The sequence below is a fragment of the Corvus cornix genome, chromosome 5 (assembly GCF_000738735.6).
Source record: "Corvus cornix cornix isolate S_Up_H32 chromosome 5, ASM73873v5, whole genome shotgun sequence".
NCBI lineage: Eukaryota > Metazoa > Chordata > Aves > Passeriformes > Corvidae > Corvus > Corvus cornix.
In genome coordinates this window covers 38,774,588-38,791,802 of record NC_046335.1, presented here as the reverse complement: position 1 = coordinate 38,791,802, position 17,215 = coordinate 38,774,588, and the positions used below count along the sequence as shown (strand labels likewise).

Sequence of the window (17,215 nt, the reverse complement as noted above, 5' to 3'; positions counted from 1 at the left end):
CCCACAGTGGGCATAGGGGCAGCCCCTGGAAGAGACTGTGTCCCCAGGTGTCTTCACCTCCCTGTCACTGCCAAACCTGCTCCTGCCACCGGTGCCTCCCAAGCCACACTGCCTGGCTGTGTCTGCAAGCGAGGACGGAGGAATGGGGCAGGTGGCAGAGGTGGCTGCAGACAGCCTTATTGGTGCGCTGTGTGCTGCTCTTCCCAAGCAGCTGGCAGCAAAATGCCAACCAAATAAATGGCTTGATTGCCCTGTTATTAGTTACTAAATTAATCCTTTTGTCAGCACTTAACAAATGCTGAGCTGTTGGCTCCTGGCCTCGACCCAGTAAAATGGACACCCTATCTTGTGCCTGATCCAGCACTGCCTGGCTGCTGGGCTACAGTCCTCCCTGAGGGCTGTGCATTCCCAGGAGCGCTGTGTGGCTCTGCCCTGGCTTAAATGCCTGCGGAGCAGATGAGGTAGCTGGGGTAGCTGGCTGTGCCCCTCAGCACCAACACTGCCAGCCAGCCAGCAGAGGGTCAGGCTGCCCTACGGGGCTTGCTGCAGCTCTGGGGTGGGATGTCAAACTGCCATCTCCTGCAGAAAGAGCAGGCTGCTGTGAGGAGAATTGCTTCCTCAGCTGGGAAAAGTGGCTATGCAAACTTGCCTGGAGGAACAGTGGCTGTAGAGGCAAAATATCCCATCTTCAGCTGCTGAGATCCCACTCCCAGGGCTAGGCCAGCTGTCCCCAGCCTGAAAGCCATCTTATGCACTGGTCTTTAAACCAACACAAAAAATTGAGTTTAGAAGTCTTATCCAAACTGTTCTTACCATTCCAGTCAGGAAAGGCGCCTGCAGCAAAATGGCTTTTGAACCGCGGTTGAAAGCTATGTCCTAGTTTAAGCAGGGATGGAGATTCAGCCTTGCTTGGTGCCTCATCTAGAGCCCTTAGGGGAGAGATCTAATTTCCCAAGGAATCTCTAACATCTTCCTTCAGCTGTGCTTCCTCTCCTTATTTCCCCCCACTGGAAACAAGACCCAGCATAATCAAGGTTTTTATCCTCAAATTTTACTGTAATTAAAATACAGAGATGCAGAATATTCCCAGAAACACACTGCAAAACAAACCAAGCAAACAAATTCAGTAGGAAACCAATTGCAGACAATGAAATGATAAAGAACAAAAGTGTTCTCTGGAGCCCAGCACTGTGCACAGGACCGTGTGGCTGCAGTTTTGGGTTGCCAAAGGCCTCCTCAGCTCCTAGAGAAGCAGAGTTGGGCCCTGGCTCTGCAGCTCTCTCTAACCATCTCCATATTCCCACTCATGCTGTTGTTTTTACAAGGATGACTTTGCAATGGAGACACAGAAATGACCCTCCCACAGGGACAAGAGCCAACAAGGGAACCCAGAGAAAAAGAAGTGGGTTAAAATTTTCCACACACAAAACACAAGGGGACAGAGAGGGGTGGAAGACATGCACTTCTCTCCCAGCCTGGGGAGCTGCAGGGGCAATCACCCTCTGCCCTCCCAGACACTGCGAGTGTGAATGTTTAATGAAGGTCTCAGCAAAAGCTTCGGGGAGCTGTATCCACGGGCAAGACCAAAAGCTAAGGGAGGGATAAAAAAGTGAAGGATAATGAGACTAAGGACAGGGAAAAGGGAGGAGAGGATGTGCCTGTGGGTCTCCTTTCAGCCAGGACATGTTTGCTGGGCACAGGGAACAGCCAGGCAACGTGGGACACAGGGCTGTGACTAGGGCCACATCCCACCTCCACCATGGGGGAGACCCAGCCCCATCATGGGGAGATCATGACAAAAGCCTGGGGGAGTTTTGGGAAGGGGGGGTGATAAGAAGGGAGCTGATCTGATGCTTTGACCATCCATTGATCTGTCTAAACAGAAATCACTAGCGATCATCATTACTACAGAAGCAGGGCACAAGCCAGGCATGGACCACCACCACACATTGACCACAAAACCCACATTGACCCACTCCCCTTTCTGTTCTCTTCCCATTATGTTCATCTTCTGATTCAAAGCCTGTCCTAAGAAACAAATTCCCTCCATGCTCCCCGTTTTCTTGTTCCCCTACTCCTCAACTCCTCCTGTCACACCACTCTCTCCCCATCTTCTGTGTACCAACTCCCTTTAATCATTCCCTCTACCCCGACGCCACCCCCTCCTATTTTGTACCAAGCTACCTCATCTGGTAGCCATGGGATTTATGCACAACAGAGTTTTTTGCCCTTCATACCATGAATGGGCAGTGAGAGAAGGGCTGCACCAGTGGCCCAGGTGGCTGGAGTCTCTGTAGTGGGAGAGGAGGAAAGGGGGCATCTGACAAGAGCCAACAGCTTCCCCATCCAATCCAGATCCCACTGTCCTGCAACCAAAGCTGTCAGAAGGCATCTTTACTTCTAGACTGGGAAGACTGACCCTGTTTTCCCTCTGCTCTGGCACTGTGAATGCCCAGAAAAGCAGGTTGGGACTGGGTCACCATGGTGAACTGAGCAGGCCTAGCACAGTCTTTCTTAAAGCCTTTGAGTCCTGGAGAGTTACTTATTCCTGAATGCCTGTTTAGCAGTGTGAGGCCTTGTTTTTGGAGTAGATTTAATCTTCTACCCCTGCCTGCTAATTTGATCTCTTTTGCTACTCATGGTCCCTGAGCTCTCCTTTAGCTGGGCTGTAAGAACAGTGATTTAGGCTGTGAGTTCTCCTCTCCAGCTCATCTCTTCTTCTCCAGGCCATCCTGCAAAGAAATGGCAGTTCCAGACAAATGGTAAGCTTTACTCCATTTACTGCAGGGATGCACAGAAGAGAAGAAATAAAAAAATGGGAAACCCTCAGGCCCCCTGTGGCCTTCCTTACATCACCTTGATCCCATTTGCCACGGCTGCTCTGTACACACAGTGCCTGCAGACAACAGCTTGGGCAGGATGTACTGCCTCTCCCAGCAAAAGCCTGTGTGAGACACTATTTAGCCAAAAGCATTGTCAGCCTCCCACCACCCACCCAGGGCTGGCTGCTGAAGGTTCTTAGATTCTATCTTCTCCTGTCCAAGACCAGGAGAGACATTTAGGAAGAAGACTCTTCTGTCTCAATTGGCCAGAAGCAATTTTTCTCAGAGGGTTGGTGACAACACAGCTAGTTACACACAAGCAGCTTTTAGCTTTGGGGCTAGAGCTTGCTTCAGGAGCAGTCTGTGATCTGGAATAAGAGATGAGATGTACTCAGGGAGAGCAGTGAGCAGAGATCCATGCAGTGCAAACGGTCCTCCTGCTTTGCAGGGCATTTGAGATAAAGGGAGAACAGAAAAGACTTCTTCTGGCCTTGCCAACTGCCACGAGCATCCCAGCAAAGTACAGGCACACATCAAGGCCTGATCTTTCTGTGAAGCTGCTGCCTTCAGAGACAAAACTGACATGTCTGGCCTTCACCAGAACAGAGGAGACAAAGTGAGGAAATGCACACACCTACCAAATGCTGCTTCCTCTTCAGAAACAAAGATGTAAGTTAAATCTCTCTCATGCTATCAAGAGTAACAAACGGTGGAGATCAGCAGCTTCTTACCACTACAAACAGTAGGGGCTACCTAGCAAAGGGTATGGAGAGTGACTAACATCAGCATGATTATCACAGGGACACAGCAACATACGTCCCAAAATGTGGATTTAATAAAGGTCAGAATGAAAACTGCGTCACAAGCCCAAGAACATTCAGCAAAAATGGTGGTGGGAGTGTGTGTGTGTGTTGTACTTAAATATTCCCTGATGTCTAAGTCCTAAGCACAAGAGAGCAGCCAGGAAGTGCAACGACCTCCAAGGGGAAATGAAGATCAAGAAAGTTGGCTTCAGTGTCTGAAAGACAGGGCTGAGAGAAAACAAACAGCACAGACGGGAGAAAGGGGATTTTTCACATTCCTTTGGTTTCAATAAACTATGCTCTTGGGCAACAGAGGGCAAAACATCCTCTAAAACATTATTTTTCTTTTGACCAGGACCCTATATAAAAACTGTATGCTGAAAGTGCCGAAGATGACTTTGTAAACTCCTCTGCGGCAGTGGCACAGGTTTGTTTCCCTGGCTGAAGGCATGCCTGTGGACTGACACGAACACACGCACGCTAACGTAGAGGCATATTTATAAATCACAGCACAAGCACTGCTTCACTTGCCTATGCATCCAACACCTACAGACCTAGGCAAATCACCTGCCAAAGCCAGGAGCAGCAGAGTTAGTGGTGGAGCCTGTGGCTTTCCTCGTCCCAAGAATTACAGGGGGCCTTGAAGTGAGTGAGTGAGTGAGTGCACGTTTGTGTTTGTGTGTGTGTGTGCAATGCCACATGGCCCCTTGAGCATCACGGGCCAGGCTGAGGGTGGCTGTGACTCCCAGATGGATGCAGGTGTCTGGGTTTCTGCGGCACTACAACTATGGGTGCGCTATTTAGTGCAACATGGTCATTTAGAGGAGCTGGCCTGGGGCCCCAGGAGCAGTGTGCAGAGGAGTAGTTGCTGGTGCCCTGTGCAGGCTGGCTGCTGTTGGAGCATGCTCAGCCCCTTGGGAAGTGTTCTCCAACATGGTGCAGCCCATTCACACCCAGGCCACCACTCCTGGGGTGCTGAGTCATGGGGAGAGCAACACTCTCAGCCTCCCCTCCATCCCTGCAGCAGAATTTAGGTGGCATTTGGGAAAACACTTGCTCCTGGTTACTACTGATGTCTGTGGAGTGTGAGGGTGGCCAAGAGACAAAATGTCCTTGTTGCAGACAGGGATACTGGAAGGATTTCAAGGGTCAAACGAAAGGCCTGGTCTCTCTGTGGAACATCACTGCCTGTACTGCAATATCACAGAGGCCTGGCAAGTGCCACTGTCAGCTCCTTCTCCAAATGGGAACATAAAACAGCTTTCGTATTCCTCCTTCTCACCAAGAAAATCTGGGCAGAATTTGGTGGTCTGGGACGTAGCATACTCTGGTGTGGCATCATCGCCAGAGCTGCTCTGCTGACCTTGAGGGTTCCCTCTCTGAAGGGTGCAATTCAGCCAGGGAGTAAGTGATTGGGAGCAGCTTGTAGGAATGGGCCCTGCGAAGAAAAGGTAAGAGGTGCAGGGCAGGAGGGAGGCTTCCCCCTCTTCACAGTAATTCTCCTTTGTGTCAATGGGACTTCTACAGTTCTCTGCCAGGCACACCTCCCAAACACACCTCCCAGAGCAAAGGGAAGGGGTGTTTCAGAGGCTGTCTTCCCAGCTGAAGTTGAATTTGACTACACAACCCACACTTCAAGCCAGGCATAGTTCCCCCCCATCCCTGTTACTCCCCTCACCTCCAGGCAGATGGAGCCTGATGCCTTCTCCCATCCCTCTGTGCTTACAAGAGCAAGAAGGGAGGAAGGAAACTACAAGACAGAGACAACTGTGCCTTTAAAGTCCTCAGAGTAAAGATGGTTCCCAGTAGGTGATGGGAGTGAAAGGCATTGACAGTGGCTCTGTGAGCTCTGAGCCAGGCAGGCGGTGCTGAGCAGGCTGAGCCAGAGTCTGCTCGGGTGCTCGACCCTCCCTGAAGCGGCTGGTTCCAACTCAAAGAGGTGCAGGGTAGGGGAAGAGTATGGGCAGGTTGATCTTTTGGAAGGGAGCTGTGACAGGGATTAGTCAGCCTTGTCCTTCTTCTTTGCAGTGAAAGGGACTTTGCTGGCGACTGCACTGCCCACAGCTCCGACGCCGCCGGTCACTGCTGAGACGCTGCCCTTCACCAGTCCAACGCCAGCAGCGGGGACACTGGTCACAGCTGTTTTGGTGAGCTCCAGACTCTTGCTGCCCACCCAGGCAACTCCTCCCAGTGTGGCCCCCACGGCTCCCCGAGTGATACTGAACAGGCCGCCTGTCACTCTCCAGATGACTCCTGCCTGCTGCTGTGGGTGGTCCTTCCTGGCATCTGTGGGGAGAGACAAAAAGGGAATGTCAGAAGTGGTCATGCTGGAGACCTTCTCCCTGGGCACCTCTTCCAGCCCAGGACTGTCAACCACGGCACATGCTCTCATATGCATAATGCCTTGCCTTGCAGCCCGAGACCTCTTGGTGCCTGAAGGAGGAACCAAGGCAATCCCAGACTTACAGCATAGCAAGAAAGGACTTTGGGAGGGTAGGAGTGGGAGCAGAATTGCCTGTGTGACAGAGAAGGGAAGAAGGCAGGTCAGTTGCAGTCCCAAACTTGCAAGCCTTCGTGCCGCAGTGCAAAGCAAATCCCACTTTAAAAGAGATGTAATTCCCCTCCCATGCGTATTGGCTAATGCCAGTAAATCACAAAAACTAAAGCCAGCATGGGAGGCACGAACTGCAGACAGCAACAGCTGACATTTGTGTGGCCTGCAGGTCCTCAGAAGCATCTGTTTGGAAGCAGGTCTGGGCCCGTGTCAGATGCAGAACTGAGGCACAGCACAGACTTATCTGCGAGAGCTGTAATTGAGTGAGCAGAGATAGCAAACTGCAGTAAAGATACAGTGACAGAAACGTCACCTCAGGTTGTACAAGCCCTCCAGAGATCTCAGCTACGTATTTAATAGTGTTAAGACAGTGCTTAAGTTACTACACTGTGTCACTGCTGGTTTACCTGTGCCAGCTGGATCAGGGCCAGCATGATATACCCACCCAAGCTGCCATCACACCTGCCCACAACACTGCAGACATTATGTTCACAGCTCACCACTTCTTGGGAAGGGGTTGAATCTGAACTGCTACTCATGGGATTCAAACCTGACAACTCTCCTGCTGGCCTGCAGACTACCTTCTCCTTTTACATCAGCTAACAATGCAGTGTGCAGGTAGCAATGCAAGAGGTGCTCTTTTCGTGGGGCAAGGCATTTTGGATACTCTGACTTCTGATTCACTGCCATGAGTTGAACTAATAATTGCAAAAACATAATAAAGCAATCCTGGCAGGAAAAAAAAAGGAGTGTGTTTACTTTGAAGTCCATGGGGAGCTGGTGTGGAAGGTTTGCAGGTCTAACTATGAGAATTAATTTTCTACTTTTATTATGCCACTGTAGCTTATGCTGTGTTCAAACACAAATGACAACACCCACAGAAGTAGAGGGGGTGGGCAGGTGATGTCAAATCCATTAAAGTTTCCATTCTGGGAGGGTGATTCAGTTCAGAAAGTGGCCAGTCCACCCTACTTGTTAATGTTCCTAATTCTCCAGCATGAAATAATGCCTCTGATCTCACAGTGTAAGAAAATAGCTTCAACTGGGGTAATGAATATTGTATTTCCGGCTCTGTTACAAAGACAGCAAAGTGGTGAATCTTTGTGCTTCTGCAAATGCAAATGGTGCTAAGTGGGAATAATTTTTAGATGGACAACAAGTTGTGTCAGAGGAGCAGAAAACCTAAATGTTTATAGGCTGTGCTTTTTTTCTCCCCCAATGTGTCACAAAGTGAGCAGCAGTAAAAAAATGCAGACAAAACAAAAGTTAAAAAAAAAGCAGAACATGAGTAAGGTCTGTAAAAAGCTAAATAGCACAGTTAATTGAGAATGATGCTGGCACGTGTTTGGTTATCCTAGAGCTTTGTTAGATCTTTTCCTGAAGGATGGAAGCTCCCATGGCTTTATTCATTGGAGCATCTTGTTGTTAGGTGGAGAAGACTACGGAAGGATATTGCGGCTGTTCAATCACTGCAGTTTCGTTGTATTTGCATAAAGTAAAGTTATATCAGACTCCAATTTTTTGTGAAAGCATCCTGATCCTGCTTATCACAGCCCAGCAGAAGGTGCTGAAATATTCCCCATTAGCCTAAGATGAACCCTAATCCATCACCATGGGTGGTCCAGATCAAAAGGATGTAAGAGCAGCAATGCTGGGGCCCTGCCAGGATTGCCTTGGGATGTCTTTTCCAGCCCAAGTGTTCCTGGAGCTGTAGGCTCTTTGACACTCTCAACCCTAACCCTAAGCCTAAACCAGAATCAGGTGGTGTGATGATCCTTCCCTAGGTATTTTTGTCCTGGATTCTTTTAAAATTCTGCAGAGTTTGAATTTCCTTGGATTCATACATTTTCCCCCGAGCTTCTCCCAGTCTGAACAGAGGTCTCCCTTGGGCAGGGAGTCCGACGTTCCCCAGCTTGGATGACTTGGACTAAGCCTTAAGTTACACATCTCTCTGATAACCCAGACAGCAACATGGAGGTGGAGAAAGGCCAGTACAGAGCTTCCAGTGTACAGTTCCTAGTATACAACCTATTCCTTACCTATTCCTCAACCGTTTCTCAAGAGGTTTTTTTTTCTCCTCTCCCTCAGTGTTACTGAGACCTACTGGATCCATGTCAGGTTTATCTGCTATTCCTCAACTGCTCCAGAGAGCTTATCCAGTACAGCCATTTCTGTGTTTTGTCTGCAGTCCGAGGGCAGGAAGAACTGAGGGGTCCAGAAATCCATGCAACTGTAAAGCAGGACTAGGTGAAAACCAGAGTGGTCCTCCAAACAAACATTATCCTTCAAGGATGGCAGGTCTTGTGTTCCTGCTCCCCTGTCTGAGGAAGTGGGATCCTTCGTGTCTCAGAGGACTGCAATGCAGAAGCTCTGGGCATTAAACACCTACTGGCATGCTCAGCTGCAGAACCAAGACCTGTATCAAAGTAGCAATAATCTTCCTGGCTCTCCCCCAGTAAAACTGCATCTTAGGCTACCTGGAACGTATCTGTAGGAAGATTTATGCCTCTGGAGCTGCCCAGCCATCTGAACTGCACTAGTGTGAGAATCTCTTACATGGTATGTGAATGTCTGCAGGTGGACAGCCTACAGACCAGAGAGAAGGTAGCAACTGCAGACGAGATTGAGAGAGGATGTTACTCTGCCAGCAGAGAGCTAGAACATTTTGGACAAAGTGTCAGGAAATACTAATGAGGACAAGACAAGGACAAAGGTTCTTTCTGATTAAGCTAGGCAGAGACAACATGCTGCAGTGCACTGGAGCACCAGTGCTTGCACACTGCCTGTGCCTGGTCTGCAGCCACTCTCAGAGTCCTTAAAACTCCTCAGGGAGAAGGGAGGGAGGATCTGGCCCTAGGAGGGTGGGAGGCTGTTGCAGAAGCACTCTAACAGCTCCAACACAAAGCAGAAGATGTACCACACCAAAAAAACCCCCAAACTGATCAACCAAATGTACAAAAATCCAAACCAAAACCCAAACACACTCAGGTTTGAATAGATTTGAACAGAAAAAGATAAATCCCTGGTGACCCCAACCACAAGGGACTACACTAACCTGGCAGCAAGCTGAAATGGGTCATATTTGTTCTATATTCCAGATGATGTGTTGGAAGCTTTCAAGCCATCCCTGGTTAGTTTGTCTTCAGGATTGCAATAAACCCCACAGTAAGCTGTCATGTAAGATAAGCATCAGATTTACAGTGCAAATTAGTCTCTCAGACAATGGAGCGAGCTAAGCATTTTGTTGGCACAGAGGAGCCCAGATTAAGAGCAAGACAGACAGCAGAGATGAAATACACAAAATAATCAGAGAGACAGACACACAGCCTAAGCAGGGGAACAATTCTGTTCCCTGGAGCCAGCCGCAGCCGATGCTGCTCATGAAAGCTCTTCGCAATCTGTGGAGCCCTTTTTCCTCTCCATCAATGACCTGGCCTTTTCAAGGGTCCCTTCAGCTTCACTTCACCCCACGTCAGCTTAGAATAGAAGAATACATAGGAGAAAAGAGCTGAATAAAAGGCTCTCCTGTATGAATGCCTGCATTCTGGCCTGGGGTCGGCACCCCACACAACAGAGAGGTCTCCCTACACTCTCCTCCCTGGCCACTGCCATCTGCACTCTCCACTGGCTTCTCTTCCAGAGCACGGGTCCTGCCCACCAGGGCTCCAGACAAATTTAGGTCTTCTCACCTGATCCTAACAGCATCTATGACTTGAGCAGAAAGGAGATTGGTAATAACAGATACAACTTTCTACGCTGCCATGACACTCCTCAGGGCTTTGCACTGCATTCATTTGGAGAGACAAAATGCGAGCCTGTGCTGGTGCCCAGTACAAATGGCACAGGCACTACTCTCGCCCTCAGCCCCTGCCAGCAGGTGATAAGGCAGGCAGGATGAACTCTTTACTTTAAGAAGGACTTGTGTAAGTTGCTCTTTCCTACTAACTTTCAAAAACAGCCCCAAGCCAGGAAAGCAGTGTCCAGGAGCAGCACTGGTTTTGCATCTTTCCATTCCTGCTGGGCCCCAGACAAAGCAGCCGGGCTGCTCAGAGACCTAATGTAAGCAGTCAATGTCATCAGTCTGTCCCTCCGCAGATGTGAGAGGAAGGGGTGAGGTCACTAGTTCAAACCTGAATTACTCCTCTGACAGCTATTTAGTGGCCACTGGTTGATTTAGGCAGGTTCCCTCACCTAGAAAAATGTTTGGTCTGGAGAAACAAGCAAGGGGTGGAGGGTCAGCTACTCACAGAGTTTAGTCCAGCTTTTTCCAGCTCATTTTTAAGCAACACTGAGCAAGTCGTTCTGACCTTTACTGCCTCTGCCCCACTGTGACTGAGAATGTGTGATTTTCTGAAAGCCTTGGTTGTTGAGTCACAAACAAGCATATATGGGAGAGAAGTTTCTAGTCCTGATGTTTCTTGGAGAAAAAACTGAAAGTTTGATTCAAGCGCACTCTTAATACTCTGAGAACCCCAAGTGTATTATTGTTATGTTTAACCTTGTGACTTTTTCAAGCCTACCTCAATTTGAGATGCATGGGGCTGGCACTGATGTTTCTCTTCCCCTTCTGTAAAGCAAAGCTGAAGTTAATGATCCCTATTTCCTTGTATTGCTGTGCTGTCATGAAGGTTAATTAGGTACAGCTGGTGCAGTGCTTTAAACAAGGAAATTGTACTTGGTATTGTCATGACTGGCACCAATATGATTCCTGTTCCCATTCTCCGTGGAGACACCAATGACAACTTCCTGGAGAGGTTTCCAATTTCCAGACAAGTTACAAAGGTGAGAAGAAAACTTGCCCCATCCCCATGCATGCCAGCCTGCTGTTGTGGGGCTACACAAGTTTATCCTGCAGCTGAGACCTTCCTTCTGTGTGATATGTTCCTCGTCTAGCACAAGCAGCTGAAGCAGGCAGAGATCACTCTGACTGCTGGGCACAAATGAAATCTCACTGTACAGCACCTAGCAGGACCCTTCTCCAGAAAATTTCCAACACTGCTTTCTTCCAAGACTGCCTGCTGCTGGAGAAGGCTTAGCTGAACCTTGCAGGGCACATCTGTAACAGGCATTTATGTCTGAGAGGAAGGAATGGCTGTTCATGTCCTTTTTGTCATTTCTGGATCAAAGATCTAGTGTCACAGGCAAAATGTTAAAGGGACCACTACAAAGTGTTTGTTCTTCAAACACTCGTGCTTCACTCCTGCCATCGGTCCCATGCTGCAGCTGTTGGAAAAAGCTTTGCAGGCTCAGCAGCTGGGCTCTACCCAGGCACCGAATGCTACAAACCATGACGGCTGCCACCAGCAAAAAGCCTAGAAATGCCACACTGAGTTTAGCCCTGGAGTTTTAAACTTTAACTCTGCAATCAACAAGACATACTCGTCTCTCTGCAACAGGATTGTTCAGGAAGCTGCTGCACACAGCAAAAATGGGGCCAGCTGTCTCCATAGCCCAGCTCACCCCAGGGCTCTTCACTGGCACAATGAGCTTTAATTGTTCCTTGCACATGCCCCAGGAGCAGTATTAACTGCTGAAGCATCTACCTTGAAGCACTGAGAGACAGGGTTCAGGAGGGTAAACGAACAGTGATATGGAATGGCTTGTTTTCCTCGGCTGAGCCTTGGGGAAGAAGCAGCCAATGCTCTGACTCTGGAAGTGTGAGGCTTACTTGGTTGGGAGCTTCCTGACTCTCTTTGTTGGGAAGTTTTGTGTCACCAAAACAGAAACTGTTTGTAAGAACACAGTGGTATTCTTCAAACTTTCACTGAAAAAAGAATTCAGGGAGATTGGCCTCAGAACAGGTAATAACCTGGTGGTCAAGGCATTTGACCAGGCTTGAGTCAGCCCAAGGACACTGCCAGCCACACACACACACACACACAAAACCACTAAATAGCCAAGCAGTGGCTATTTGCACTGTTTTTGTTGAACTGTTTCACTTTGCAAGAAGAGATACTAATTGGAGGAGAAACATAAACTTGTCCTCTCACTTCCTAAGTGCTTTCAAATATCAGAGCCAAGATCTGCCCTGATATGGGTTTCTGTTTCTTGAAAAATAGTTGTTCCTTTGCTTTGCCATCCTGCAGGAGGTGATTGGTTTATTTAACCAGAAATATCTCTTTTATATAGCTATAACAGTTTGTCAGGAGCAGCCAGAGTCTCCTTCAACCAGGATGTCCTGGGACCCTTTGATTTTTACAAGACTTCAGCTACTCTGGTATATAGAGATGGTCTCTAATGAAGCTGAAGACAGGATGGCCCACAGTCCAGAGGTAATGCTCCATGTGCTCCAGAAAAACACAAGGGAGTTGCCGGACAGGCAGTATCATCTACTAGAAAGGACGTGGATGAGGCAGGAGCCTGGAGACCCAGCTCTGTTCTCAGCATTACTGCTGACAGCTATGTCTCCTCCGCTTCCTCTCCATGTTCCTGGCCTGTTTCAGCCACTGATGGTGTGACTGCCCAGACAGTATGCTGGGGATCCTGCATGACCAGCAGTGGAGTGGGCTGGCAGGCAGGAGTTAATCCCAGCTCTGCGAAGCCCAGCAAGCTGGGAAGGGGAGAAGTCCACCCTTTGCAGAGGGGAAGCTAATGAACACTAACTGGTTGACCTCATGGTACTTCACAGAAACAACCTCCCAGCTCCCACTGATATACTTAACCTTTCATCTCAGAGAGAAACAAGTGCACACCAGGACAAAGTTCTCCAAAGCTTGCTGTCCTTCTGATGCAGCTCACAATGGCTTAAGGATGAGGATTTACCCTTTCTATAGGCCTGTATGGCAGGCAGCTGGTTTAAGAAGACTCTTGTCTCATTTGATGCAAATATAATTTCTTACCATGATGTATAGGCTGTAAGAAAGATGAGCCCACAGGAGAGAACTAGAGCAAAACTAGGAGTGGTGTTGGCCCTTCAGGAATAAAGAAACCTGGATGTTCCCCTTTCTATCTCCATCACAACATATCTTTCCATGTGGAATATATACAGAAATGGGCTTTTGCTACTGGCCAGACAGGTCACTAAAAAACCCATAGGATGTCTCAGGCCGCTGAAAGAGCGGAAAGACGATCTCGAAAGGCAAGAGATTCCAGCTTGCTGCAAAGAACTGTGGACAGTGACTGCTTCCTCCCTACCATCGCCACCCTCTGGGCCCTGTGCTAGAAAATGCACTGGTGCATTATGGCAAGTATGAACAGCAAGGGACAGCTATCAGCTGGGCTCTACCTTTCCTGAACTTGTGTTAAAAGCATCAAAAGTAGCCATCAGACTTGACTTGTTTGAACAATTTCTTGCCTTCAATTTCCACTTTTTGCTCCACCTATGTGCACTTGGATCAGTTAAGTGGCTTGCTTAAAAGCTTGGCAAGAAAGAGCACATAAAACTGCACCAATGGCTCCTTTTCCTTTTGGAGTCTCATCACTGCTACACTGAGATTTTGGATCACAAGGACAGGAATCACCTCTTGCCATGAATTTGGACTCTTGATCCCACTTGGGAATCTGTGGGTGGAACAGGAAAAATCCAGCAGGCTCAACGATTTTCAGTGGCCTCACGCTTTAGAGGTATGAGGAGGAGAGCTTTCCAACAGAAAAATTTATTCCTTACAAATAACCCTTCCTAGCATTTGTGCCCAGGCTGAGGAGACCATCTTTTTAAGCCTGCTCTTTGACCCATGCTGGCTCAGCTCTTGTCAGGGCACATCACCTCCTCTGTCAATTCTGTAGCAGTGGTTGCACATTCTTCACTGAGCTGCTTTCAGCTGCTTGTGATAGTACCTGGCACAAAAAGACCCCAAATGAATCAGAGGATCTTGTTAAGCAGTCTTGTTAATTCAGCTCTGATAAAGACACAGGAGAAAAAAAAAAAATCAATATTTGTAAAATGAAAAGGGACAAAATCCATAGAGAAATAAAGGTCATTTTCTTGGTTCTATGAGGCCCTTACAGACAATGGAGAGTAAATAACATAATCCAAGCTTATGTAAGAAATAACTTTTCTTCCATGCTCTAGTGCTACCCAGTGGATTTTAAACAAAGGCAGACTCAGTTAAGCCTCCTCTGTCCAGTGAGGCTAAAAGTCCTTCCCATGACAGTATTGCTAACTCAAAATTTATCAAAAAAGCACATGAAGTTAGGTCCCAGCAGCATTTTGGGAAGGTGCATGGGAGTGAGACTAACTAACAGGAAGGTGCTCTAGGCTGCCAAGATCAGACGTCAAAAGTCCCCCCTATTTGTTCACCAACTGCCATGAATATTTAGTGTACTCTGCCATTATATTATCAAAGGTTTAATCTCTTAATCTCTCGAAACACTTGATTGTAACTTAAGCATTTTACAGCTGAGATATCCAAGAAGTTGTCCAAAAACACTCCTAGTAAAGTTGGGAACATATCCTGCCTTGGCAGTAGGGAAGGATCCAGGTCCAGACATTTCCTCTTTCCACTCCTGGAGCAGTTGAGCAATGGATGCTGATGCTGTTCAGTAGAATGGCTGGCACCAGTGAGATATTCAGAAATTCCCTATTTATTCTGATTACGTGTTCCCTCTCCAAGGCACATGGAGGAAATGAAGAAAAAAAATGGCAGCTCAAAAAGCAAAGGCACAAATTTTAACTGACCTTTGACTCAAAGAAATGACATGTTCATCCCAGAGGCTATCCAGCTGTCTTTCTGTCTATCCAAAGGATAACGAGGCAGTTAAGCTAAAAGCTGTGTGCTACAGAAGCAGCTGAGCTGGGGATTTACTGGGGAGGTAGAGATATGCTTGCCTGCTCATGCTGCAGTATGCCTGGAACAGGCAGGACAGGCCTTTATTTTTCTGCTAGTGGAAGGTATTTGAAGGCCTAATCTCAAAAACTCTTCCACATCTCAGCTGACAAGGGGAGGGTATTGCAGTTGTGAGTGGGCAGGTATGCTGCCTCTGGGAGCAGACAGGCAGAGCATCCCTCCCCCACAGCCAGGCTGAACAGAGAAGGATGGGACCCATCCATGTCTCAGACTATTCGATCTATTCTAGTGCAAAAATCATCCCCTAGCTCTGCACCCAAACCTCTCGTGTGTCCCCTCACCCCATCACTTCAGAGCGAGCCAGCTGGTCCTACCTGTTGTTTCCTCAGTGAGCCCGTCACCTGGAAATCTCAGCTCTGAAGGCATAAATTAGAGATAGCACTAACACTGCCCAAAGAGACATCAAACCTCCTCCTCTGCACTGTACAGACAAAGAGCTGCTGCTTAGGAACATGAACCTGCAAGTGTGACAGTTCCCTTTGCTTCCTTCCATATTCATGTCCTTTCTCTTTCCAGGGCAGATTTCCATACAGCACAGCAGGGATCCTATGCACACTTGGCTTCTGGGTGGTTACTGAAGGGCTCTCCCTGGTGCAGCAGGTAAATTGGACTCTTTTTATATTGTGGCAGGACTGCCATGGAGCAAGGGTCTAGTCTGGCTCTCAGAAATGCTAAGATATCTAGGCCTCCCTTTGAGATTAGTGCTTCATATAGTTGGAGGAATATCTGGAACAAGAGAGACTCCTGTCCATCTCCTGCTTGCAGCCACAAATCAGCCCTACACTCTCCGCCTCTCATGGTGGGCGGGTGGGGGACCGGGTCTGATGAACAGGCTGTGCTTTATCTAAAAGGGAGGAGCCCCTATTCCCTCTTGGCTTTCTCCTGAGCCAGTCTTGACTCTAGCTTGGGATATCCCCTGTCACTGCCTGGAGAAGACCAGTTGACCACAAAGTGCTAGAACTACAGTGTGTGAAGTGAGAGAGCCCGATTCCCTCTCTATTCTGGTTTTAGTTCTCCTGAAGAGTTTCTAATCCTGCAGTGCATCCCTGTTTCACTGGGAGGGGAAATGTCGAACAACTGCCTACTTATTCAGCAAGACCTTCCCTACCTCAAAGATGTCCCTTCAGTCTGGTCAACCCAGTTCCCAGTAGGGATTTCATGTAAGACCAATTTCAAAAATATTGCTAATACTTCTGCTCTCATTTGCTTTAACAATTGCTGAAAATCTTCCCATATGTCTGACTGGGATAGTGATATACTGTGGAAGGCTGAAAGCCTGGAGAATCCAAGACTCTCTGGATCACTGCCCTTCTCTGGTATCTACCTGTTGTGAAGCAAAGCCAAGCAAAGACAGACTTGGCTGTCAGAACAAGGGCTCTGTGAAAAAAAATCAGCTGCACACCTACAGCAGCCTTTCAGGCCTTCAAGTTAAGACATTTACTGTCTTGATTCTGTGATGCAGCCCAGCCTGGCAATGCTGTCATGCTTCTGCTATTGGGAAATGAAGAGCAACATTACCCTCCTCTACTGATTCCCCTTAAATTTTCTTCTGCAGTTCTGTACACACAGGGGAGCAACAGCGCAGAACAATTGATTCCTTTAAAAATGAGGGAGCATCCAAGGATGCTTTCAAGTACCACACTGCAGAGCTGCAGGATCTATGTGTCAGGTGCCTTCCCAGCTTTCACATCAGGGAGCCCAGCTTAGCTTGCGGTCCACATGCGGGTACATGCTACCCTCATTCTCAACAGGATAAAACTTCTGAAACTCCAGATCCCAACATGCTACACTCCAGCTTGGCTAGTGCAATCATTACAGAAACTCATTTACACCTTTATTTTCCTCCCTTTGTTTCCAATCAGATGTATACAGGGAACAACTGATGGGACATGAATCTAAACAGAGGCTGATGCCACATCAGAAATCCCATCAAGCTATCTTCCAGTCCCAACAAGCTTTCCCCTGAAACAAAACATCTTGTCATGGCTTGGAGAACCCCTGTGTATATTGTGCTCCCAGCAGGGCTTCTTAATGGGCTCAGTAGTCAGAAACTGAGTTTTATTTTACAAACCACAGACAAAAAGCTTTTCTATTTAAATACTCTCCTAGTTCTTAATGGTGTTTTTCTGGACTTTTTCCCTACCAAAGACAACTCTGTCTTGAGGGATTCCAGGCACAGAAATCTTAATTCTCCAACAACACAGAGCCTTAAATGGCTTAGGAGTCCCCGCACTTAGCATTCCATGCCTG

At 48.0% G+C, this 17,215-nt stretch overlaps 1 protein-coding gene across 4 annotated transcripts in view; it reads right to left on the bottom strand.

Moving 5' to 3' along the window:
- Nucleotides 1-1,029: 1,029 nt before the first annotated feature.
- The window catches only part of LOC104698284 (transmembrane protein 263-like), a 208,698-nt gene continuing 192,512 nt past the window's right edge, over nt 1,030-17,215 (bottom strand). For 3 of the 4 annotated variants that reach the window (XM_039552034.1, XM_039552035.1, XM_019280459.3), the window contains one exon: nt 1,030-5,911. In XM_039552034.1, the coding sequence (XP_039407968.1) occupies nt 5,625-5,911 (287 nt within the window). In that variant the 3' untranslated portion in view covers nt 1,030-5,624. Of the gene's footprint in view, nt 5,912-9,234; nt 9,275-17,215 lie in introns of those variants that run through there. The other variant, XM_019280461.3, reaches the window with a different exon arrangement.